Raw genomic sequence first — 27434 nt, forward strand, 5'->3', positions numbered from 1 at the left:
TTGAAACTTAGCTTTTTGGCACAGAGGACAAGTCCTGATAATGGTGCGAGTCTGCTGGCTTATCCCCTTAAAATAACAGAATTTGGACAAAATCCTTATTGTCTTGCCTATCCCAGCGTGACCCCATGCTAAATGCGTGTGCCACACTACAGCTGGGATAGCCTGTTGTGGTATACACACGACTCCATGGTCATTTGACACACCTGTTTTATAATACAGAATATTATCTACTATTTTGAAATTCTGAACACTTTTAAGATTGGTTCCTTCTTTAATTTTGCTAATGATATCTCGCCAAATCGGATCAGTTTCCTGCAATATAGACATATTTTTACACATATGTAAAAAGTCCCTCCTATGTACCTTATCTTGTACTAATAGTATTCGATGTTCCTCCGATTGTTCCAAAATATTTGACATTGAGGATTGCCCTAGTGGAAGCCTCGATAAGGCGTCTGCTACAACATTATCTTGTCCTTTTAGGTACATGATTTTAATTTTATATTCCTGTAATGCTAACCTCCATCTTAGCAAGCGGGTATGGTATAATTTGCAAGTCATTAAATAGCTCAGAGCCTGGTGGTCACTGAATACTTTGACTTCTTTACCATAGATGTAATAGTTAAATTTCTTTACCGCCCAAACCACTGCAAGAGCCTCTAATTCGGTAGCGGAATATGCTCTCTCGCAGCTGTTTAGTGTGCGGCTGGCAAATCCGATTACATTGATTGTTGTGGGGTCGTTGCTCCTGTCCCACTGAAATAAACACGTGCCCAGACCGTATGAACACGAATCTGTCGCTATACAAAAATCTTTTGTCATGTCTGGGTGTCGCAGTATGTTTGCGTTCACCAAGGCATTTTTGATAGCGTCAAATGCGCGTTGACATTCTTCTGTCCACACCCAGTGCGCATTTTTACGCAACAGGCTCAATAAAGATTCGTTATTCATTAATTGGTTGGGAACAAACCGTCTAAAAAAGGATGCTAGACCTATAAATGCTTTGAGCTGTTTCTTAGTTCTCGGACTAGGAAACCCACGAATTACATCAAGTTTTTTGCTGTCAGGCTTGATGCCTTGTGGTGTTATTATGTGACCTAGAAATTTAATCTGATTACGTCCAAATTTGGATTTATCAAGATTCGCTGTTACTCCCGCTTGCTTAAACCTTTCTAAGACTTTACTCAGTAGTTCTACATGCTCCTCCCAGGTGGCAGTGGCAATCACTAGATCGTCTACATACACTGTTACCCTTTGCAGCAAATCCGGACCTAAAACCGCGTCGAGGGCTGTTATGAAAACTCCTGCACTTACATTTAAGCCGAAAGGTAGTACCCTAAATTGGTAGCTCCTTCCCCCAAATATAAATGCAGTATATTTCCTCGACTCGGGTGTGAGCAGGATTTGCCAGAATGAACTTCTCATATCAATAGATGTCAAATATTGCACTCCATGAAATTTTTGAATTTGCTCATCAAGATTTTCCGGATGAGTCCTAACGGGTACAATAATTTCATTTATGTCTCTCGCATCTAGTACTAACCGTACCTGTCCGTCTGCTTTTGCTACCGCCACCAAAGGACTACTATAAGGGGACAAAGACGGTTCTATTATTCCCCACTCGATCAGTTTTCTTATTTCTTTAGCTACTATTTCCTTCTTGGACCAAGGAATGGAGTATGAGGCTCGACAGTAAGTTTTGTGAGGCTTCACCTCGTTATTGTACTGATATCCCTTAACAATTCCTGGTCGTTCTGAAAATACATCTGCATAATTAGATAATAACTGTACCAAATCCTGCTGTTGCATAGAGTTCAAATTTTCGGACTGTGATACTTTGTTCACAAGTGCGTCCACATTTGCTTTTAATTGATCACCTTGTACGTCAGGATAATAGAGATTCTGTCCTAGACAATGATTGTCTAAATGTAGTATCGACTGATTCCTACACTTTATGTTAATAGCATTACAATTAGGTACAGGTACCTCTTCAGATCTGAGCATGGACAATTCTATTCTCCTACCAGCATTCATCAAACTTAATTTTCCCCGAGAAAGGTCGATTATTGCATCCCTTTCTCTCAAAAAATCTACCCCCAAAATGCAGGCTACTTTTAAACCCTTTACTACCAGGAATGAGCACGCTATGGCTTCATCCCCTAAATACATCTCTACCCGAACTTGGAGTTTAATTATTTGTCGCTGTGCACTTATGGCTCCAGTGACTTTACAATTATTCACGGGAAAAGTCAGCATACGCCTTTCCTTCCCCAGTACTTTGAATAAGTCCATACTCATAACACTGACAGTAGCACCTGTATCTACGACCGCTTGCACATCAATATTATTAATTTTGACCCCTATTATCGCTTGTACTTTGTCTTTGTGCTCCTTTATGCATGTGGATGGTTCAGTTATTAATTCATCTCCCATCTGTACCCCGTCATTATACCTAAGGATACAGATTTTGTTCGGTGTTTTGTTCTGTGTCGGGCTGCTCTCACTCCAAACCTCAGCCGACGATGGAGAGCGTATCTCGGCTGCACCTAGTTTGTTGAATTATTGCTAGTGGATGGGCGTGGCTGCTCTGTGTCACTGACCTCCACTATGTGCACGTTGTGTTGCGTTGGCCGCCACGGTTGCGCAATTGGCGCATTTTGTGGTGGCGGTCGGTTATTGTCATATCTATCACTGTTTTGCCGGTCCGGACTGGGCCTCTGGTTCTGCGGCCGAGTTCGGTTTGCATCATTATAAGTATTAGTGTTGCTCGGCCCCCTGGCATTTTTCCATCTATTATTGCTTGGTGGGCCTGTCTCATACCGGTCATCGAATCTCCTTTTCCGGTCATTATTCACCGGCGGACTATTGCCGTTCCGGTCTCTACCTCTATTTCCGTTTTGTGCATACTCTTGTCTCCTATTATTACCTCCGCCGTTTCCATTACTTGGTGGAGGCGTGTTATTTCGACCATTTCTATAACCGTTTCCGTTACTTCTAGCCTGTTCAGAGGCTGCCTTAACATCCTCCTGAATCAGGTCAATTGAGTCCAGAACAGACAAGAAATGTTCCATATCATTTTCAGGCACGTGTATAAGTTTTTCCTTTACATGTATCGGCAAGTGTGACTTCAAAAGTCTGATCAAATCCCGGGATGAAATCTGTTCGTCCCAGTAACGGGTCTTATTAATGTACTTCTCGAAATATTTTCGCAAATTGCCTAGTCGTGGAGAATACGGCTCTGGATTATATACCTCCTTCCGTAATCTCTCCTGGATACATGTTGACCAATATTTGGCCAAGAATGCTTTTTCAAATTGCTCATATGTATCACAACTGTCAGCTGCTTCGGTTGCCCATAATGCAGCATCTCCTTGTATGTAAGACATAACGAACTGTATTTTCTGGGTATGACTCCAAACGCTGGGCAAAATGTTTCTAAATCCCTTGATAAACACTACAGGGTGAACAGATTTCTTCTCCGTTGTAAAGATCTGAAACTGTCGGTTCCTAATCAAGCTTTCTTCAATCACTACTTTGGAATGACATTTATTTGTTTCGCTTACATTGGTTGCCTGTTCTGTCTCGCAGTCGCAATTTCTTACTGCAGTATTTATATGCCTATCATTGTTGGACCTGGCTGGCGTGACATACGCCCGTGCCTCGTCATGCCGCAAGCTAAGCTCCATCTTGGCAAGACGACGGTCCACACTCCGCTGCCACAGCGGAATGTCTTTGTGCACAATCTTTTTTAGATCCTGCACATCCGCACTTGAGCCCACATCTCTGGCCTCAATTGCGGCATGCACTTTCTGATCTATTTCTTTTATGACTTCATTTCCTACTTTGTGCACTTGTTCGATCACTTTGTTCTCAATTACTTGAGTTGTGTCAATTTCTAGTTGTTCGACCCTATTAGTCAGGACACTGATTTCCTCTACGATATTGGCGTTAGCCACTTGAACACTATCTACTCTTTCGCTTAATTCTTGCACCGTTTTGGGTATGGTTTCATATTTTTGTTTCAAACTAACAATCTCACTTTGCATAACTTCTAAAGTTTGCATCAACTGCAAGTCCCTCTCATGCAGGCGTCGGTCACGCTCTGCTTGTTTAGCATCACGTTCTCTATCGCGCTCTGCTTGTTTGGCATCACGTTCTCTATCGCGCTCTGCTTGTTTGGCATCACGTTCTTTATCGCGCTATGCTTGTTTGGCATCACGTTCTTTATCGCGCTCTGCTTGTTTTGCATCACGTTCTTTATCGCGTTCTGCTTGCATACATGCAAATTCAGCTACCAATCTCTGGTCACGCTCTGCTTGTTCAGCATCACGTTCTCTATCACGCTCTGCTTGCACGCGTACAATTTCAGCTTGGAAATTGAGCATGCGCTCGAACATAACTCTTAATGATTGCACTTCTGACACCTCACCACTCTCTGGTCCGTGTCCAGTGCTTGCGGATGGCACAGTATTTCCGCTATCAACTGAATCACTGGGTGGCAATGGCAACATTTCTTGCCCTTCTGCCCCCAGATTTTCACATTGTACTTCCTGAACTACGTCACTAACATTACTTTGTGTCCCACTTTCCAACTCGGTATCACTACTTACTGACTGTTGCTCATTATCCATGTTGATATCTTTCTGACTACGCAATCTAACCATAGTAAACAAAAGAAATAAAATCTGAACTAAATATCCTAACACTCAGGTTTCACTGACATAATCACACAAGAAATGGACATTAACTAATACGCACTTACTATATACTACAATGACTAACTACCTAAATGTCCTGTTATTTTAAAACAAAGTACTAACAACAAGCACACCACTAATGATCCGAGAACACTGCACTGAGGCTACTTTACTACCCACAGGGCAACTACACTGTAGCTTTACCTTTTGGTGATCTATCTTGGGTGCAGCTGCCCCCTGATATTGTGGTAGGTAATTAATTTTTCGAAATATTGAGCTCTCTTCTTCAGCTTGCCTCTGGGTACATAGTGTTCTCATGCAAAAAATCATACACAGGTATTACCACACAATATTGGTTATGCAATACATACAATACATAGAAAAATTATTAAATGTTCTGCAACAAAGTTCGACTATATTAATTCCCTAGTTATCTCACGGGTATTTAGTGGCCACTGCATATTCGAGCCCCACGTTGGGCGCCAATTTAACGAAATCGTCGAAATGAATGGAATTGATTTGAAATTTCGTTAAAGAAGAATAATAAATTTTATCTTTTGCTTTTAAGTTAATTTTCTTTCGTGCAAACTTTGTTGTAGAACCACTTTCTTATTTTCGTGTGGTAATAAAAATTTTTACTTTCTTAAGAATTACGTACATTTAAAGAAAAAATAATATTTACGTGAACTCATATGAACTGGTTAAGAATATTAGGTTGAGAATTGAGTCCTTTAAATCATTCGGCCTTGGCATACACTTTCCAGATGGAGTGGGTTTTTTTGTTAAATATTTTTACTGAATTTTGTCCCGGCACTAGCCATAGAACACAAGATTACCTCTATTAGCTGAAAATGTTTTAATTATTGCCAAGCCGACATTTATCACTGATCAAACCTACTTCATTACACATTTAAGATATTTTGAAAGAACCAAACTGTTTAAATTTCAATGTTAACTAACATTAGCTATCCGCCTACGAATGCACAAACGTATAATTAATTCAAATTTTATCAGCCACAGGATCACTGAAAAAGAAGAACAATCTCTTAGTTCACTATTGATTTTTATGCTTCTGTTCCCGATTTACGGGTTTGATAATTTTTTAAATGTGCCGCCTATTGTTGGTCGCGGCACAGCCCAGCAACACCGCTAAAAAATGCTGAAAAATTCTTAAAGAAATTTTATAGATGACGTGGGCAAGCTAATTTACATAAATAATTCACACTTTTGATAAACTCTAATATATTTAGATCAAACAACAATACAACTCACATTAATTCGTAACGCATCGTCTAATGGCGGCTAAGTCCAGACAGAGACAAAAGAAGTCTACCCATTCGTAAAAAACTCTTTCACAGTGTCCTACTGCAATGACTTCTGAACAGAGAAGACCAAAGAATACATAATGCATTGTGCTTAAATAGTATTGCTGACTATTAACATTTCTTTGCAAATTGACGATATTATTCTCTTCTGACAACATTTTATATATCTCTGCTATCGCAAATACTGACACATTTTACAATCGCATAATAAATACAGAAAAATTCCTATCCTAAATACAGAGAAATATTACAACAAAAAATATAAGGAGAATAACAAATGTCTTTTACACCACATTCAGTAATATTTTTGTTCAATAATTACGATATATACAACTTGCCCAGAGCGGCGTATATGGTACAAATAAACTCTTGTTCTTTAATAATGTGAGTTTGCCAGGGAACGTTACACACTCCCTGTCATTTCTGGTTGCAGGGCTATCTGAAGGATAGGGTTACCGGGGGAATATTCACATGTGTGCTGATCTGAACTGCAGCATATTGAGAGAGTTAGCCAGCATACCTACAGACATGCTTTGTTTTGCTGTGCGGAATGCAATCCTGCACTTTCAGACTCTTCTGGACACTGATGGGCACCATATTGAGCCCATTTTGCAGCAGTAATGGTACTAGTATGTAATGGTATGATGTACCATAGCAGCACATTAAAAGTGTTTCGATTTAATTGATTCTGTATTATTTCTCTTCCCCATGTCCTTGGCATCAATGCTACCAAGTTTGGTCCTCATGAGTCAACTACATATCTAAAATCAGTGATGCTGATTAAGTTCAGGATCAGTTCTGTGCCCCCCTCCCTCACCTTTCCCCACACACAGCAAGATCCACAATCACTCCATTTCTTCACAAGAGCTGGCAGGCAGTAGATACTGGCACTCAAGGTGAACACAGGTTCCTGGACTTCTAGAAGGTTGGCATACAATTTTGAGAAAGTCACCCAGAACCTTGGGTCAGGGGAGACTTACCTCACGGGGTGAGAAGGAAAGACTGATTTGATTGTTGGGGACTGCATCGGACGAGGTTTGAAAACCTGAGAGTTTAAAGGTGGAAGACAGGGTAACATGCTAGACAGAGATTACTGCTTAAACATCATGTATGAGTAAATAAGAGTGAAAAGCTAAGTGCATTGTACGTAACACAGGAGGGAGGGGCCGGTGAAAAATATAAGAAAATGAAAGATGTAGAAAACTAAGATGGAGTGAAGTAAGGAGTAGTTACTTTGAAGAAATCCTGAGGTGGAAGAAGTTAACGTAAATTAAGGCCACATGGATGGCAAAAATCAAGGACATGGTGTAACACTAGTTGCCACCTGCGGAGTTCTGAGAAACTCGTGTCTGGGGGAGGAACACAGATGGCGCATATGGTAAACAGGCACCAAGGTCATGATTGTCATGTTGTAAAAAATGTTCTGCAACAGGATATTGCGTGTTGCCAATATACACTTTCTGCCTATGTCCACTTATCCTAACTGATAATTTGGTGGTAGTCATGTCACTGTAAAAGGCCAAACAGTGTTCAAATAACAGTTGGTATATGACATGTTTCACAGATGGCTCTGCCTTTGACAGTATATGTTTTGCCAGTTACAAGGCTGGTGTAGGTGGTGATAGGAGGGTGCATAGGGCAAGTCTTGCAGTGGGGACAGTCACAGGGGTAGGAGGGGTAGGAGCCATAGAGTAGGGAGATGGGTACAGAAGAAGCATAGGGTCTGACAAGAAAATTGTGGAGAGCGGGGTGACAAAAAGCTATTCTAGTTGTTGTGTGCAAAATCTCAGACAGAATGGATGTCATTTCAGGGTATGGTTTTAGGAAGTCATGGCCTTGTTGAAGTAGCTGATCAATACATGGACCAGGATAATACTGAGTGACCAGTGGTGTGCTCCGAAGTTGTTATTTTAATGGATCAGCAGTCCAGGCTTGGATGTGATGGCCCAGGAAAACTGCTTTTGTACTAGGCTGGTGGAGTAATTATGTCCAGTGAACCCTGAGGTGAGAATGATGGTGTCTTGCTGTAAGGAGTCTGCATCTAAACAAATACATTTGCCTTGAATGCCGAGGCTGTATGGGAGGGGACGTTTTATATGGAAAGGGTGGTAACTGTCAAAATGTAAGTACTGTCGTTTGTTAGTAAGTTTTTATGTGGCCAGGAGTGTGTAGCTGGTTTTCAGTGAGGAAGACATCAACATCAAGGAAAATGGCTTGGGATTCGGAATATGACCATGTGAAATTTAGTTGGGGGAAGATATTCAGAAGTTCCAGGAATTTGAACAAGTCTTCCTCACCATGGGTCCATATGGTAAAGACAACATCAATGTACCTAAACCAAATTAGGGGTTAAAGAGTTATGGATCCCAGAAAAGCCCCCTTAAAGTGACCCATGAAAAGGTTGGCATAGGAAGGAGCCATCGTGGTTCCCGTGACCATACCCCTAATCTGTTTGTATGTCTGCCCCCTCAAAGGTGAAGTAGTTGTTGGTAAGAATAAAGTTGTCTGCCCCTCAAAGGTGAAGTAGTTGTTGATAAGAATAAAGTTGATTAAAGTGAGTAGGCAGGATGCCATAGGTTTGGAATCAGGTGGGCACGGTCAGCAGCAGACAGACCATGTACATTGGGGATGTTGGTATATAGGGAGGTGGCATCAAACATGACAAGCAAGGTGTGTGGTGGGAGTGTGACAAGCGAGGATTTCAGACGATTTAGGAAATGGTTGGTATCTTTGTTTTTGTTGTTTGATTAGCTGTTTGATTGGATTAAAGTGTGTCTTGCAAATAGAAAACAGCATGTCAGTCTTAACAGAGATAAATCTTCAGACATTCAAATTGCAGAGAATCAGTGCTTGGTGCAGGGATAGGCAATTGATCTTAAACATAAACAAATGTAATCTACTGCACATAAATAGATGGAGAGTTCCATTATTGTGTGGTAACACCATTGCCAAACAGTCACTAGAAGCACCCCCTTGCATTAAATATCTGACATTATGTGTACAGACAAATTGAAGTGGAACAACAAGAAGGTAATGCAGGTGCTAGACTGAGATTCATTGGAAGTACCCTGAGGAAGTGTAGTCCACGCATGGAGGAGGTCACTTACAAAACTCATGTTCAACTGAAACTTTAGTATTACTCAATAGTCTGGGACCTTGTATAATTGTCTGGGACCATGGGACCAGGTATAATCAAGAGATGAGGTTGAGATCAAAAGCAGAGTAGTATATTTTGTCATAGGCTCATTTAATCTTTTCATGGCTGCAAAGCACGAGCATCCTGCCTGACCGGCCAGCAGACGGGGATGAACATATTGTGCGCGTGGCCAGTGGACAGCTGACTCAGCCTGATGACTGCTGCAGGCTATGGCCACTGTAGGCTAATTGCATGTTCCAGTGTGCGTAGAACCACTCTTCAATAATATTCTTTATAAAATCAGTACCCCTCTGTATTGTCACAATGATTGCAGTTTCATGTGTTTGGCTGTGTGTGCCATATTCTGATCCGTGCGGCAGTGAATGTTTCTGATAAACTGCAAGAATTTTGGTGCACTGCTCACCTTTTGCAACATCTGATACATCAGTTCTATAGGATAATACATGCCCTCTCAGGTCATATATGTTAGTATCAAGTATAGTTTGTTGTTGTTGTTGTTGTTGAGGTCTTCAGTCCTGAGACTGGTTTGATGCAGCTCTCCATGCTACTCTATCCTGTGCAAGTTTCTTCATCTCCCAGTACTTACTGCAACCTACATCCTTCTGAATCTGCTTAGTGTATTCATCTCTTGGTCTCCCTCTATGATTTTTACCCTCCACGCTGCCCTTCAGTGCTAAATTTGTGATTCCCTGATGCCTCAGAACATGTCCTACCAACCGGCCCCTTCTTCTTGTCAAGTTGTGCCACAAACTCCTCTTCTCCCCAATTCTATTCAGTACCTCCTCATTAGTTATGTGATCTACCCATCTAATCTTCAGCATTCTTCTGTAGCACTACATTTCGAAAGCTTCTGTTCTCTTCTTGTCCAAACTATTTATCGTCCATGTTTCACTTCCATACATGGCTACACTCCATACAAATACTTTCAGAAACGATTTCCTGACACTTAAATCTATACTCGATGTTAACAAATTTCTCTTCTTCAGAAACGCTTTTCTTGCCACTGCCGGTCTACATTTTATATCCTCTCTACTTCGACCATCATCAGTTATTTTGCCCCCAAATAGCAAAACTCCTTTACTACTTTAAGTGTCTCATTTCCTAATCTAATTCCCTCAGCATCACCCGACTTAATTCGACTACATTCCATTATCCTTGTTTTGCTTTTGTTGATGTTCATCTTATATCCTTCTTTTAAGACACTGTCCATTCCGTTCAACTGCTCTTCCAAGTCCTTGCTGTCTGTGACAGAATTACAATGTCATCGGCGAACCTCAAAGTTTTTATTTCTTCTCCATGGATTTTAATACCTACTCCGAATTTTTCTTTTGTTTCTTTCACTGCTTGCTCAATATACAGATTGAAAAACATCGGGGAGAGGCTACAACCCTGTCTCACTCCCTTCCCAACCACTGCTTCCCTTTCGTGCCCCTCGACTCTTATAACTGCCTTCTGGTTTCTGTACAAATTGTAAATAGCCTTTCGCTCCCTGTATTTTACCCCTGCCACCTTTAGAATTTGAAAGAGAGTATTCCAGTCAACATTGATTTTTTTGCCTTTCCGTAATCTTTCTTCTAAGATAAGTCGTAAGGTCAGTATTGCCTCACGTGTTCCAACATTTCTACGGAATCCAAACTGATCTTCCCCGAGGTCGGCTTCTACCAGTTTTTCCATTTGTCTGTAAAGAATTTGTGTTAGTATTTTGCAGCTGTGACTTATTAAACTGATAGTTCGGTAATTTTCACATCTGCCAACACCTGCTTTGTTTGGGATTGGAATTATTATATTCTTCTTGAAGTCTGAGGGTATTTCGCCTGTCTCATACATCTTGCTCACCAGATGGTAGAGTTTTGTCAGGACTGGCTCTCCCAAGGCCGTCGGTAGTTCTAATGGAATGTTGTCTACTCCCAGGGCCTTGTTTCGACTCAGGTCTTTCAGTGCTCTGTCAAACTCTTCACACAGTATCGTATCTCCCATTTCATCTTCATCTACATCCTCTTCCATTTCTATAATATTGTCCTCAAGTACATCGTCCTTGTATAGACCCTCTATATACTCCTTCCACCTTTCTGCTTTCCCTTCTTTGCTTAGAACTGGGTTTCCATCTGAGCTCTTGACATTCATACAAGTGGCTCTCTTTTCTCCAAAGGTCTCTTTAATTTTCCTGTAGGCAGTATCTATCTTGCCCCTAGTGAGATAAGCCTCTACATCCTTACATTTGTCCTCTAGCCATCCCTGCTTAGCCATTTTGCACTTCTTGTCAATCTTATTTTTGAGACTTTTCTATTCCTTTTTGCCTGCTTCATTTACTGCATTTTTATATTTTCTCCTTTCATCAATTAAATTCAATATCTCTTCTGTCACCCAAGGATTTTTACTAGCCCTCATCTTTTTACCTACTTGATCCTCTGCTACCTTCACTATTTTGTCTCTCAAAGCTACCCATTTTTCTTCTACTGTATTTCTTTCCCCCATTCTTGTCAATCATTCCCTAATGCTCTCCCTGAAGCTCTCCACAACCACTGGTTCTTTCATTTTATCCAGGTCCCATCTCCCTAAATTCCCACCTTTTTGCAGTTTCTTCAGTTTCAATCTACAGTTCATAACCAATAGATTGTGGTCAGAGTTCACACTGCCCCTGGAAATGTCTTACAATTTAAAACCTGGTTCATAAATCTCTGTCTTACCATTATATAATCTATCTGATACCTACTAGTATCTCCAGGATTCTTCCATGTATACAACCTTCTTTCATGATTCTTGAACCAAGTGTTAGCTATGATTAAGTTATGCTCTGTGCAAAATTCTACCAGGCGGCTTCCTCTTTCGTTTCTTAACCCCAATCCATATTCACCTACTATGTTTCCTTCTCTCCCTTTTCGTACTCTCGAATTCCAGTCACCCATGGCTATTAAATTTTCGTCTCCCTTCACTACCTGAATAATTTCTTTTATCTCATAATACATTTCATCAATTTCTTCATCATCTGCAGAGCTAGTTGGCATATAAACTTGTATTACTGTAGTAGGCATGGGCTTATGTCTATCTTAGCCACAATAATGTGTTCACTATGCCGTGTGTAGTAGCTTACCCGCACTCCTATTTTTTTATTCATTATTGAACCTACTCCTGCATTACCTCTATTTGATTTTGTATTTATAACCCTGTATTCACCTGGCCAAAAGTCTTGTTCCTCCTGCCACCGAACTTCACTAATTCCCACTATATCTAACTTTAACCTATCCATTTCCCTTTTTAAATTTTCTTACCTACCTGGCTGATTAAGGGATCTGACATTCCACGCTCCGATCCGTAGAATGCCAGTTTTCTTTCTCCTGATAACGACGTCCTCTCGAGTAGTCTCCGCCAGGAGATCCGACCGGGGGACAATTTTACCGCCGGAATATTTTACCCAAGAAGATGCCATCATCATTTAACCATACAGTAAAGCTGCATGTCCTCAGGAAAAATGACGGCTGTAGTTTCCCCTTGCTTTCAGCCGTTCGCAGTACCAGCACAGCAAGGCCGTTTTGGTTAGTGTTACAAGGCCAGATCAGTCAATCATCCAGACTGTTGCCCCTGCAACTACTGAAAAGGCTGCTGCCCCTCTTCAGGAACCACACGTTTGTCTGGCCTCTCAACAGATACCCCTCCGTTGTGGTTGCACCTATGGTACGGCCATCTGTATCGCTGAGGCACGCAAGCCTCCCCACCAACGGCGTGGTCCGTGGTTCATTGGGGGGGGGGGGGGGGGAGGTGGGGGGGGGGGGGGAGTATAGTCCATGCAGCCAAGCAAATGAAATCTGATTTCCTAATCTGTAAAGTATAGTTTATAGATTAGGAAATCAGATTTCATTTGCTTGGCTTCGTGGGCTGTTTTCTGTTCCGGGCACCATCACATATTGCTGAGACACTGCACATATCTGCTCTACTGCTCTCATTTTGTGACTTCTGATATGTCAGTTCATTAGGATCATTAAAGTCCTTACAATTTTAATGTTTGTGTCTCTTGTATTGTGTGTGCTAGGAAATTAAATTGCATCTAGTAGATAGCCTCAATAGCAGAAAGGGCCCAGGAAAAGTTGAAAGCTGTAGTGCTTTCCGTCATTAGAAAGAAGAGCAGATAATGACAGTATTGACAGGAATATTGAAATGTGGACAGCAGTTGGTCATCAGTCTATAGTGGACGTTAACCTGTTCGTGCGTCCAGGTGTAGGTAAATGCTCTTAACCGTCAGGTCTACCTACCTGCCTGGCATAAATGAATGGCCACAGCCATGTGGATGTTCTACCTGTCAGGTCTATATATATGCCCTTAGCTGTCTGGTTGTTCTACGTGCCACGTTTGCATGTATGCTGATAGCCATGAATGGGCTAATAAGCAGTAACATGTCATGGTGATGCTCACTCTTCTGCAGTGGCAGATGGTACAAGAGGGGAGCTGTTCCTGAAAGAGTCAACCAGTGTATTGCTTCCTTCTACGCACATTTCAGGAGTAGATCATGAGGGGAAGATTAAAGATGGTGAGCTCTCAAGGAGGGTTACTGACAATGGTTCTTCCCCTGCTGCACTGTTTGTGACTGAACAAGGGGGACATGATAATGACATACAAAGTACCCTCCACCACTATAAGTTGGCTTGTGGAGTAAAATATAAAACACAGTGAATATACTGAAATGAAACTCAGTGAAATAAAAGTTATTAATTTATTGAATATTCATTTTTACTGGGATAAATAAAACAGTGGAATGTTGGGAGAGTCCACTTGACGGGAAGTAACCCAGGCAGGTGAACAGTCGAACAGCACGCGCGTCTAACAGTCATACGGCACTGTGGAGAGACTTTTTGAACACCCCGTAGAAATAAACAAGTAAGGTCTGTTTGAATTCTTCCACTGTAATCAAAACTCAAAACTCCTCGCCATCGCAGTTACGGAGCTTCCACAGACGTCCACACAGTCACTACACTAACATCATATCCTTCAAAGAGCCCTTTATGTATCAATATATGCGGCTGAAGAAGCCTTATTGTTTTCCCTCACACATGTAATTTCATGCACACATTAGGACCCCCCCAAGCCTAACTGTGCCCAGACAAGTGTTGTCTGGAAGCTCTTTCTCCCTCCCCTGCTCTCTCTCTCTCTCTCTCTCTCTCTCTCTCTCTCTCTCTCTCTCTCTCTCTCTCCATGAAACCTTAGCCAATCAATTCTGTTTGCTCCACATGGTCTCCTACTATAAAAGTACATACAAGCAAGGGTTCCCAGATTAGACAGCTGTGGATCATGCAGAACTACAACTCAGAGGAGACAGAAGGACTGAATTGAAGAACAGGATAGTACTTAATAGTTAACTTTCTTTTCTGTTGTGCCTCTCTCTCTCTCTCTCTCTCTCTCTCTCTCTCTCTCTCTCTCTGTTGATCTGGGCATGACTAAGATTCTGTTACATAATGAGAATTCCAGCAGTAAATAAATAAATGCCAGAAACAATTTAAAGCTTGGAGCTATTATCAGACTGGTAGTTATAATGATATAAGGTGCATCTGTACCAATATATATTATAAATGAGTTTTTAAGAGTAGTAATAATGATTAAGTAAATGTGTAAAGGCGTGCTCCATGTTGTTCTTATGGTTATTAGGGACTGGTGTGTTTCGCGGCAACTCTGGTGGGGTCATAGAATACCAGCATACCATGTAACTCTGAAAGATCCGTCTCTACAAAAGGGAATGGTGTGTATATATTTATTTCAAATGGCTTTTATTATAAAATACTTAAAGTTTACCATACAATTGAATATCAAGATAGAACACAATATTTCCAAGTACAGTTTTGAAACCTGGACTTTTCAAAAACGTTTTAGTCTGAATATTGTAGAGAGTAAGTATTGTTTTGTGAAACACTTTATTTTGCAGTCCTGTGTGTAATACTTTATGAAACAAAAAGGCAGCAAAAGAAATGATGAAACTGAGGAATGCTCCCAGAAATTGGGTCAATTGAGATCTTAGGAGTTCATTAAGAATAGTATCATCTAACTGAACTGTCACTATAAAAGCAAGAGATGTTAATGCAATTGGAAATAGTGAATTGAAATTGACAGAAAAGGAAATACTATTTTAAGATGCAGAGAATGTGATGTGCTTCAGTTATGGCTGCGATAATACACTTAATGTTCCTGTAATTCATAGGACTTTGAAACAAATAGTTGGACAAACTGTAGTAAAGAACGACAGTGTAGCACATTACCTAAAATATAAAATAATTACACTGTCACTCATATGAAACAAAATTACATGAAATAGTGATATTGTTTATTAGTAATAAGGTCAGGTGATTGTATCGTTAGGTAATAACATCTGCATCCATCGACATCTACATGACTCCTCTGAAACTCATACTTAAGTGCTTGGCAGATGCTTCATCAAACCACATTCAGACTATGTCTCAACCATTCCGCTATCGTACCGTGTGTGGGAGAAACAACCACACAAATTTTTCAGTGTGAGCTCTAAATTTTCTTATTTTATTATGACAGTTACTTCCCCCTTGTAGATGGGCATCAACAAAATATTTCTTTCATTCAGAGGAGAAAGTTGGTGACTCAGATTCCATGGAAGGATCTCACAGCGATGAAAAAAACTTATTTTAATGATTGCTGCTCCAAATTGCGCATCTTCTCTGTGACACTCTCTCCCTTATTTCACAGTAATATGAAATGAACTGCCCTTTCCCCCCAACATTATCCATCAATCCTATCTGGTAAGGATCCCATACTGTGCAGTAATATTCCAGAAGAGCATGGGCATCTCTTTCGTGTATCTGTTGCATCTTCTAAATGTTCTGCCAGTAAAACACAGTCTTTGGTTAACTGTTCCCACAGCATTTTCTATGTGGTTGTTCCAATTTAAATTGTTTGTAATTGTAATCCCTAGGCACTTAGAGGAATTTGCAGCCTTTGGGTTTGTGTGATGTATCATGTAGCCAAAATTTAACAGATTTCATTTAGTACTTATATGGATGACCTCACATATTTATGATTTAGAGTCAGTTGCTACTTTTCGCACCAGGCAGACATCTTCTCTAAATAATTGCGTAATTGATTTTGACCTTCTGATGAATTTTTCCAGTGATAAATGACAGCATCCTCTGCGAACAATCTTTAAATCATTTATGTAGATTAGGAATAGTAGTGACAATAGTGGGCTTAATAACACTTCCTTGGGGAACGCCAGGTATCACTTCCATTTTACGTGATGATTTTCCATCAGTTAGTATGAAATGTTACCTTTCTGACAGGTAGTCATGAATCCAGTTGCACAACTTAAATGATATTTCACAGCCCAAAGGCATACAATTTGGTTAGAAGCAACTTCTGAGGAACAGTGTCAGAAGCCTTCTGGAAATTTAGAAATGTGGACTCAGTTTGAGATCCACTGTGGATATCATTCATTTCTTCATGTGAATGAAGAATCCACACCATTTCAGTCCTTCAAATGAGCAAAATCCACTTGTTGTATGTTAGTGGAAGGGGGGGGGGGGGGGGACTACGACGACACAGACCATTTTTGGACTGGTGAGCAACAAGTTGAACAACAATCAGACAGGAACATTTGCATACAATTTTGAGTTTATAATTGGAGTAACCACAGTTTGAACACAGGTTAAGACCACCACTTGCATATTTTCTTACCTGTACTTCGTATGTCGAGAGAAGAGCTCTGACAGCTGGCGGCGCAGTTGCCAGTATTCCACATGTACGCACAGTGAGCCAGCAGTTGTCTCCAGCACTATGGCAACTCTGGGGCACTGTCATGGTAACGTAAACAAAAGCTCACTATCTGATTGGCCATCACGGATGTGCAAAGCACGTGCGCCAATGCTGCGTCAGCAGTCAGAGCTCTTCTCTCGCCATATTAACTGTAGTCTGGTGAGTGCTTGTTTCCTTGCAGCATCATTGTCCATCTGCATGCTGAACCTCAATTAAAAAGGTTGAAAGTTAGAGAAACAAAGTGATGAAAGTGAAATGTTTCAGTAATTTAACTAAGTGCACAAGTGTTCTCTGGGCATCACCTCAGTTCATACAAAAAGTAATGCAAATGTAGCTCTTTCACTGCTGCTTTTCTGCTGGCTCAACTCATGTGCAATTTTACATCTGCAGTTTGAATCATGAGGTAAAGTAATATAAGTCCATTGTTGACATTGTGTGGATGTCTTCCAAGCATTCTTCATTTCAGTGGCAGGACAGATAAAGGCAAGCTGATAAATATGAATTAAAATTCTGTTAATACTCAGTATTTTAGTTACCAAATGATGTTGTATTAAGTATTGGCACACTTTAAAAGATATGAAAATGTACTTAACTGAGGTGGTTGTTATCTGTAAGTTTAAAATGCATTCTTTTATAAGTGTGCCACAGCAGCCAGAGACTGGTCGTGTGTGTGTGTGTGTGTGTGTGTGTGTGTGTGTGTGTGTGTGTGTGTGTGTTGGTTGTCTATTTCCAACAAAGACCTTGTCTCTGCGTCTCCGCTATATGGTGAGTAGCAACTATCTCTTTCATAGTATTGTTACATTCCTTCTGGGATTTTCCATTGTTTGTTTTGTTTTATAATTCTGTTGATACGCCTTAGTGTACTGTGCATGCATTGACATACAAAGTTGAAAATGAGATATATAATATTTTTATGGACATACACATTTCTTGGAAGTTTCATTTAGGGAAAGAGAGACTTAATAGAAGGGAATGAAAATCTTATATGTTTGGTGCTCCACAGTTTGTAAATATTTGTTAAAAGATACTTTGCTGTACGCCATGAGCTGTGTGTAAAATATTTAACTGCTAGACTTTTGTTGAGGCATATAACCCATCACTGGTGCCATCTGATACAAGGGATAAACAATAAATATGTACAAATCAATCTCTATAACATACAAACATTTTGTATACATAACAATAGAAGTATGATGTTGCATGCTTATTGTGTATGTCTGCATTAAATGGCATGTGTATTTAGTATGAAATCCTTGTGATAAAATTGGTGTAGATCTAGAGAACACAGAACCCCAAGCATATTTAATATCTAATTATAGCCAAGTCTCTGTGATCATGACATTACAGCCATGTCTCTGTGATCATGACAGGATCCATTATGTGTCTTATCTCTGTGGTACTTACGGTGTCATGAGTACATGTTATTGGTGTCAGATGCTAAACTAACTCCCACATTTCTTGGTTGTATTGGACCGACTCTCATGGGATGTCATGGAACTGCTGGTCAGTGCAAAGAGTATTATATTATATTACAGGTCTCTTATTATCTCTGAGGCCTTATTTAGATATATCTGTGACATACCCCCCCCCCCTCTCTCTCTCTCTCTCTCTCTCTCTCTCTCTCTCTCTCTCTCTCTCAGAAAAGTATAGATTGCTACTCACCATAGAAATGACTCAGAGTTGCAGACAGGCACAGCAAAAAGACTGTTTTACAGCAGTTCAACAGGTCATCTTCATGGTGAGCAACACTCTATCCTTTTCCTAATATTGTTGATATTCCAAACTGGAGTTTCCGTTTGTGTGTATGTGAACAGTTAGTTAAACTGAAATATATAGAAAGTAAATAAGGGTAGAGTATGTAAAGAGACTAACAAACCAAGCGACCATTAGCAATTGCTAAATATTGTGATTGAGCAGGTCACTACAACGATAATTCCTGCAGCGGAAATTGCTTTCCCTCGTTCTCTGGAGCTCCCCCAGCGAAAGGCAGTCCCATGGTGGTCGCTGGAAGTCACTGAGGCAATTAAAGATCGTCGGCGAGCTCTACAGAGCCATAAGCAACACCCTTCCGTAGAACACCTAATAGCCTTTAAGCGTCTCCGTGGCCATGTTCGCCTGCTTATAAAATCACGGAAACAGGAGTGTTGGGAGAGGTACATGTCAACCATTGGGTGCCATATGTCACCTTTCCAAGTCTGGACAAAGATCAGATGTCTTTTTGGGTACCATACCCCAACAGGTGTCCCTGGCATTACCATCAATAGCGTGCTCTGTACCGACGCTAACGCAATTACTGAGCACATTGCTGAGCACTATGCTGGAGCCTCCGCAACGGAGAACTATCCCCCAGCCTTTCGCACTCTCAAATGGCGAATGGAAAGGAAAGTCCTTTCGTTCACTACATGCCACAGTGAACCCTATAATGCCCCATTTACAGAGTGGGAGCTCCTCAGCACCCTTGCACATTGCCCCGTCACAGCTTCTGGGCCGGATCAGATCCACAGTCAGGTGATTAAACATCTCTCGTCTGATGACAAGCGACATCTCCTCATCATCTTCAACCAGATCTGGTGCAATGGCATCTTTCCATTGCTGTGGCGGGAGAGCACCATCATTCCGGTGCTAAAACCCATTAAAAATTCGCTTAATGCGGATAGCTATTGGCCCATCAGCCTTATCAACCTTTTCTTTAAGCTGCTGGAATGTATGGTGTGTCGGCAGTTGGGTTGGATCCTGGAGTCACGTGGCCTACTGGCTCCATGTCAGGGCAGCTTCCGCCAGGGTCGCTCTACCACTGGTTATCTTGTGTCCCTAGCATCTGCCATCTGAACAGCCCTTTCCAAATGCCAACACCTGGATGCTGTCTTTTTTGACTTACGTAAAGCATATGAACTACTTGCCACATTGTATGAGCGAGGTCTTTTTTGACTTACGTAAAGCATATGAACTACTTGCCACATTGTATGAGTGAGGTATCTGGACCCCACTCCCAATTTTTATCCGAAACTTCCTGTTGCTCTGTACTTTTCGTGTCCAAATTGGTGCCTCCCATAGTTCCCCACGTACTCAGGATAATGGTGTTCCACAGGGCTCTGTATTGAGTGTTTCTCTATTTTTAGTGGCTATTAACGGACTAGCAGCAGCTGTAGGGCCATCTGTCTCCCCTTCTCTGTATGCAGATGACTTTTGCATTTTATATTGCTCTTCCAGTACTGGTGTTGCTGAGCGGCACCTACAAGGAGCCACTCACAAGGAGCAGTCATGGGCTCTAGCCCGCGCCTTCCAGTTTTCAGCCAGGAAGTTGTGTGTCATGCATTTCTGTTGGCGTCGCACCATTCATCCAGAACCAGAACTTCACCTTACTCACGATCCACCCACTGTAGTGGAGACTATCGATTCTTAGGACTGATTTTCAATGCCTGATTGACTTGGCTACCTCACCTTCGTCAGCTTAAGTGGGAGTGCTGGCAGCTCCTCAATGTTCTCCACTGCCTGAGCAACACCAACTGGGTTGCAGAATGCTCTATGCTGCTGCAACTCTACAGAGCCCTTTTTCAGTCCTGCCTTGACTATGGGAGTCTGGTTTACGGTTTGGCGGTGTCCTCAGCATTGCGTTTTCTTGACCCAGTGCACCACTGTGGCATTCGCCTAGCGACAGGAGCTTTTAGTATGAGTCCGGTGACCAGTGTCCTGGTGGAGGCCGGAGTCCCTTAAGTGTGGATGTAACTTGCTCAACTGCTCTCCAGTTATGTTTCACAGAATCGTAGTTCTGCTGAGCATCTGAACTACCATCTCTTTTGCCCACCCATGGCAGTTCATCTCCCCCATTGGCAGCCCAGGTCATGCTCACGACTGCAATTCGCGTGCGGTCTCTTCTCTCCAAACTGGAGTCCTTCCCTTTACCACCTATACCTGAGGTCCCTTCACATACACCTCCATGATGTACATCTCGATCGAAGCTTCGTCTGGACCTTTTGCAAGGCCCTAAGGACTCTGTTAACCCTGCCACTCTCCACTGTCACTTCCTTTCGATTCTTGACATGTTCTGGGACTCTGAAGTTGTTTACACTGATAGCACGATGGCTGATGGTAATGTTGGCTTCGCCTATGTCCACAGAGGCAATATTGAACAGCATTCCTTGCCTGCTGGCTACAGTGTATTCACTGCAGAGCTTGTGGCCATATCTCGTGCACTTCAGTACATCTTTTCTGGTGAGTTGTTTCTTCTCTGTTCCGACTACCTGAGCAGCTTACAAGCTATCGACCAGTGCTACCCTCGGCATCTTTTGGTCGCGACCATCCAGGAGTCCTCCTCTGCCCTGGAACGGTCCAGTCGTCCGTTGGTGTTTGTGTGGACCCCAGGACACGTCGGAATCCCAGGCAACGAACTTGCTGACAGGCTGGCCAAGCAGGCTACACGGAAACCGCTCCTGGAGATGGGCATCTCTGAAACTGACCTGCATTCTGTCTTATGCCGCAAGGGTTTTCGGCTTTGGGAGATGGAGTGGCATAACAGTATGCACAACAAATTGCATGTTATTAAGGAGACTGCAAATGTGTGGCTTCTCGCAGGGAATCAGTTGTCCTTTGTCGACTCCGCATTGGTCATACGTGGCTCACACATGATTACCTCCTCCGTCTTGAGGTCCCACCTCAGTGTCACTGTGGCTCCCAAATGACAGTTGTCCAGCTCTTGCTGGACTGTGCTCACTTCTAACTGCTCTGCAGTGGACTTCTAACTTTCCCGGCACCCTACCTTCGGTGTTGGGCAACAATGCCTCAACAACAGCTTTAGTTTTACTTTTTATTTGTGAGGGTGGCTTTTATCATTTGATCTGAGTTTTAGCGCACATCCTTTGTCCCTGTGTGTCCTGCACCCTAGGGCTTTTAGGGTGGAGGTTTTAATGTGTTGCAGAGCGGCTGGCTTGTCCTTTTTTATTCTCATGGTCAGCCAGCCATGGTAATCTGCTTTCTTGTTTTTAATCTCTTCTCCCTGTTTCTTGCATGTCTCTGTGCTTTTCTTGTCCTGTTTTGTCTTTGTAGTGTTTGTTGTCCCTTGGGTAATTGTTCTACTGGGAACAAGGGACCGATGAGCTTGCAGTTCGGTGCTGCTCCGCCGCCCCCTCCCCTCCCCTCCCCTCCCCTTTCCTTTTAAACGAACCAACCAACCAACCAACCAACCCAACCACATCTGAAAGAGATAATCGTGAAGATTCAAAACGACTCTTGAAGAATTTGCAGTGTATAAAGAGCCATAATTGATAACATAAGTGTCCAAATTGAGTTTGGTACAGTGTGTCATTGAAGTCGTTATGTAATTTGAAAGGGATGATAAATAAATGTGAACTACACTGTGAACATTCCATTCATACCTTGTTTAAGCCATCCTACACCCCAAAATTTTCTGCCATCTATTTAGTGATAAAGACTGGCTAGTGTGGGATATTGATCCGTCCATTCCTCGCGCAATGTATGTTGGTTGTGATAACCGACTGATCTGTAGCATAGCCCAAGGTCTGTGTTAGGTTGGAAGGTTGTGTGTTTTAAGGCTGACGATGGGCAAGTGAAAACAGAGGAAAGTTTTGATCTTACCGTCAGAAGTTGACATTGGGAATAGTATTCATGCAATATTTGAAAATACAGACAAAAATTTAACTGCTTATTGCACTTTCGGAAAAAAATATCCATCTTGTGAATACAGTTGTTAAACATTTGGTAAAAGTTACATAGCAGACACCAGATTGCATTTTTAGTAGTTTATGTACAATATGTTTGTGTAATACACATCAAATACTCATCAGAGCCATATTGATTTTTTTTCTTCTTAAATTACCCTGCAGTTTTAGCTTTGATGATGAAAAGTGTGTTTAAGTATGACACAATAATTCCAGGCTATGCGATAGGTCTGTCTAATAGCACAACCTTTATTCGACCGTCACATTTCTCTGCAGCATCAGTTCTCAACTGAGTATAATTTTTTTCTCAGAGCAAATTAGTTACTTGTATCATTTCTTCGACCATAAATATGTAATACATCTGTATTGTGAGACACAAGATTCTTAGAACGAAGTTCAGACGTAGGTCAACAGATGGCATACAGCACTTAATGTTAACTGCACTTTTTAGTTGTTGCCTGTGACTTATACTTGCAACTTGTCACAGAAATCATAGTTAAGACTTGATAGCGTGTCACAAAGAAAAACAGTAGTATCAACTTAGGCCATCAGATGGCACATGGCACTGAATGTTAACTGCGCTTTTTAGTTGCTAATTGCGACTTCTACTTGTGACTTGTCACTGAAATCACAGCTAGACAAAAGGTTCACATAAAGAAGTATGAAATTAGGCCAAGAGATGGCACACGGTGTTGAATGTTAAATGCTTGTGACTCCTAGTTGTGACTGAAATCACAGCCAAATTTTGTAAAGTTGTTATTGTGATATCTGAGACTTCTCAATTGCTGTGATTTATAACAGATATGTGATTTATTGCTCACCCCTATTGAGCTGGATTAGGTGTATATTGTTTCAGTATCAGTTACACTGCTAAATGAAAGGACTTAAAGATTCAGGAAACTTCTTACTACTCGCAAATTATTTGTTCTTTGATTATGTGCAGCATGAGTATGAACTAGCAAGAAAGACATAAGGATTTTATAGAGCACAGGTAAAGGTAATAAAATGCTTCAAATGGAATGTCTCCTGCACAAAAGGTTTCTGAAATGAGAGATGAAGCACCAGTTAAAGACTGTGAACATGTTCAGGGAAGACTAGTGATACAGTGTTTACTGGTTGTAGTACACAACACAATAATTTTCATGCTACAACATTTTGTGAATATGCAACCTAGAAAATGTGGTAGTCTTGAGACTCAGATTGTGACATTGTAGTACTCTCTCTGACTTTATCAAGAAATATTTTTTACTATAACAACCAACTTTGCATTTATGTCACTTTTCTACTAAAGGAGCATCACTGAAAAATAATACAAGTGACTTTAACATCCTAGTACAGCTTGAAAAATACTGTAGCATCACTGTTTTTGATGAGGGAAATATGCAGGTGTGATGATACAATATTACAAAATTTTGGTGTCACTGTGTTAGGTGTAATTGTTACATCTCTTTGAACCTCCAAGTCATTCATCACAAAAGTAAGAATACACTACTTGTTGTTGAGCCCTCCAATTGCAACATATTTTTATGTATTAGGGCAGGTTGAAAACTTCACAGATTTACAGTGAGAGAGAATCAGTTTTAAAGCAACACACTTATTTTTGTTGCGGGATCAAGATTGTTTTCCAAACACAAATCTGTGTATAAGTGGAAATAAGTGAAAGTCAGAGGGTGCCGCAGCTGTTGAATAGGATAGGTGTTCCAATGATTTGAACTTCAAATCCTTTATGTTTACCATTTCCAATAACACCTTCAAGGGCATGTGCAATGTTCATGGTAAAAAATTATTTTTGGCTGACCTCTTGCCATGTACTTTTTCATCTGTGTGATGCAGGAGGTGTGTGCGTTATTTGCCTGTTTTTGTTATCCCATACAAGGTAAGTAAGTAATGCTGTCATTAACCCGAAGGTTAGTTTTAACACCATAGTCTTACTGGTGGGGATTGCTCCTGCCTTCTCTTGACGTTTGAGCTGACTAATCCAACCAACCATATGGTTTAACATGGTTCATCTTTACATTTTCACATTGGCAATTCATTGCGATAGGTGAAAGAATCTGTAAGTGCCAAACTAAAAATATTTGACTGATTGAAGATTGGACCTTGGAACTTTGTTGTCTGACACCCACTTAGCCATTGAATCATTCATATTTGCAGCTAATCAATGAGAAGAACCCCATTTGCTTGCTCTGAAAATGCTGGCCATAGCCTTTCTGACAGCTGAAAGTAATATCAACTGCAGTTCTTTTTATATTCTTGACAAGGTCAGTGTGGGGGTGATCTGCAGGAGCCAAGATCTGTAAAAAGCTATGCTGTCACCTTCGGATCTTATTAGAAGCATAAGAACTGATGATAACAGCATAGCTCTATCGAAACCGGTCATTCAGTAAAATGCTTATTTAACGATCTGGGCATGTCTTCAGTGACCATGCAATTATTTTGGTTTGTTCCGATGATGCAGCATATTTATGATATCACCAATCATATCATTGCCTAACTCCATACGGGTTGACTCTTTCTATGTTCAAATTTTCTGTTTTCAGTCATCTTCCTTTTCCTTTACAATTACAAAAGGCAATAAAATGCACTTCCCATCTAAAGACATTTTATGCTTTGAAATCTAGCAGAAACAGCAGTATAACTAGAGAATTCATATCAAGTATCATTTTTATGCTTTACCTAGGGATGTGGAGGGATTGCTGTTTTGTTCTAACGCTTCACCGTATACATCTTCTTTAAGTAGCACTACATTTTTAATTGCCTTAAAGAGCACTCTTTTTGCAGCAACAATTTTTCTCCTGAAAACAGACTTTAATAGTGGAATGAGGTATAAACTAAGCAGAGAGATTGAAAACTGCGATTCAAGTGGAGGCCAAGGTCATTTGTAATAAGAGATAAATAAGGAAACTTGTCACTGAATGTAGACAAGTAGTTGACAGATGGAAAGAGTATTTCAATGAACATTAGTAAAGAAAAGACTTCATCCTAGGCAGCAAGACAAAACTCATTCTTTAAAAAAAGAGATAACCATAAATAGCACAAATTACAGATAATAAGAATACTTTCAGTTGCAACTTAAAGAAACACCTAACACTAGTGACAAAAAATAGAATAAAATTTCAAACAGAACAATAATTTGAAGATAAACTTAACTTCATATCTAAAATAGCACTATAACAATCGAGAGCTCCTGGAGAGAAAATTTTTGGTTGAAATAGGGATACTTACATACCCTTTACTAATTTAAAAAAGGCATTTGATACAACTTAAATTCAATAGTAAAAAATGGTATGAAACACATCTGACATTAGAATTGAAAACCAGAAAAAGATGATATGTTTTGTTATTTAGGTGCCTTAATTACAGAAGAGATGAGATGCAGCATGAAAATCTGAAAATGAATAACAAGAGCAAAATGTGCTTTCAGTGAAAGAGAACTGAAAAGTCATTTAGTCTAGAAAACGAAAGATAAAAGAAAACAAACTGTCAAGATCAAGACATTCTTATGGAATGTTCTGTTGTATAGCCATGAAGGTTGTGTACTGTTGAAGCCAGAAAATACTTAGAAATAATTGAAATGTACCTTTAAAGAAGGATGAAGAGGATCAGGGAAGACGTGAAAAAATCAGTAAGTGAAGACACCACCTAGATACTATTTAAAAAATGAAAAAAACTTTTTTGACTTTTCATAGAAACAAATTTTAACAAATACATTGGAGGGAAAAAATTTGGGAAAGAAAACTAATGGCAGATCAAAAGAGAAAATAGAAGACCATCTATTGGAGGTAAAATATGTTAGAATCATCAAAGAAATTCAGAGGACAGTGCAAGTGGTTGCAGTGGCAAAGAATAGCATTTTAGAATTTGATTGATGGAGTGACAACACTTTTTAGTGCAGACCCCCAAGCTATCATCCATTACTTTCATCTTTATTTCACTTCTGGCATGAGGTGGTGCACTCACGGCTTATACACAGTAACAAATTGATGCAAAAAATCAGTGGGGTGTTTTTTCAAATTGTGCTAGCATCCGTCAGAATTTTGATTTTGCTAATGCTTTGGCCAGTATTCTACAAATGTTGCACCTGTCTTACACAAAGATTCTTATGGCTAAAATTTCATATGAAAAGGCCCTTCTAATATGCCTGTGCATTGTTTCTTCCATAAACCTCTAATTTCCAGTTCTCAAATGATTTGTTGATATTGCCACATGTGACTGCAATTTCGGGATATTCTTCACTCCAATGAGCATGTTATCAGATATTGAAAAGGAAGGTGTAGACTTCTTAGAAATATTCATCAACTGTGTATGGATTTTCACAGCTGTTTAATTGAACAGTGTTACTATATATATTAAATTTCCCAGCATAGTTTTATTAGATAGCAATTTCTTTGTGATATGTGAATGATTCAGTAATAAACTGCATGTCAAAGGGGATGTACAAGATCAGCAATACTCTACACATCATTAAATAACAAGTGGATCACAGTGATTCGTCAATAGTTCTTCCTTCTGTTGCACTGATAGAAAGTCGTTGATGGAATATAAATAATGGATGGAGTGAAGGTAATATTTCACCGTATAGTTGAGGTGTTGAATGCTTGAACAAGAAAGAAATTGATAATGTTAACAGTAAAGAAATTTTGTTCAGAGGAAGTGCTTCTCGTCCAGCCTAATGCCAACAGTGGTTGAGAGTACTTCTAAAGAAATTCAGACAGTTATAAATAATTTAAAACTAGTGAATCAAAGACATTTTTGTTGTGTTGTTGACTGTTCAAAAGAAAGGAGATTTGAAAGCTGAAACAGCAGTACTGAGTGATGC

The 27434-nt window shown here is 40.5% G+C and overlaps 1 protein-coding gene across 1 annotated transcript in view; it reads left to right on the top strand.

The window, feature by feature from the left end:
- The window catches only part of LOC126481218 (valine--tRNA ligase), a 209189-nt gene that overhangs the window by 105389 nt on the left and 76366 nt on the right, over positions 1 to 27434 (top strand). The window contains exon 10 of the mRNA XM_050104822.1: positions 14814 to 14904. Coding sequence (XP_049960779.1) covers positions 14814 to 14904 — 91 coding nt within the window. The remainder of the gene's footprint in view (positions 1 to 14813; positions 14905 to 27434) is intronic.

Source organism: Schistocerca serialis, chromosome 5 (assembly GCF_023864345.2).
Source record: "Schistocerca serialis cubense isolate TAMUIC-IGC-003099 chromosome 5, iqSchSeri2.2, whole genome shotgun sequence".
Classification (NCBI taxonomy): domain Eukaryota; kingdom Metazoa; phylum Arthropoda; class Insecta; order Orthoptera; family Acrididae; genus Schistocerca; species Schistocerca serialis.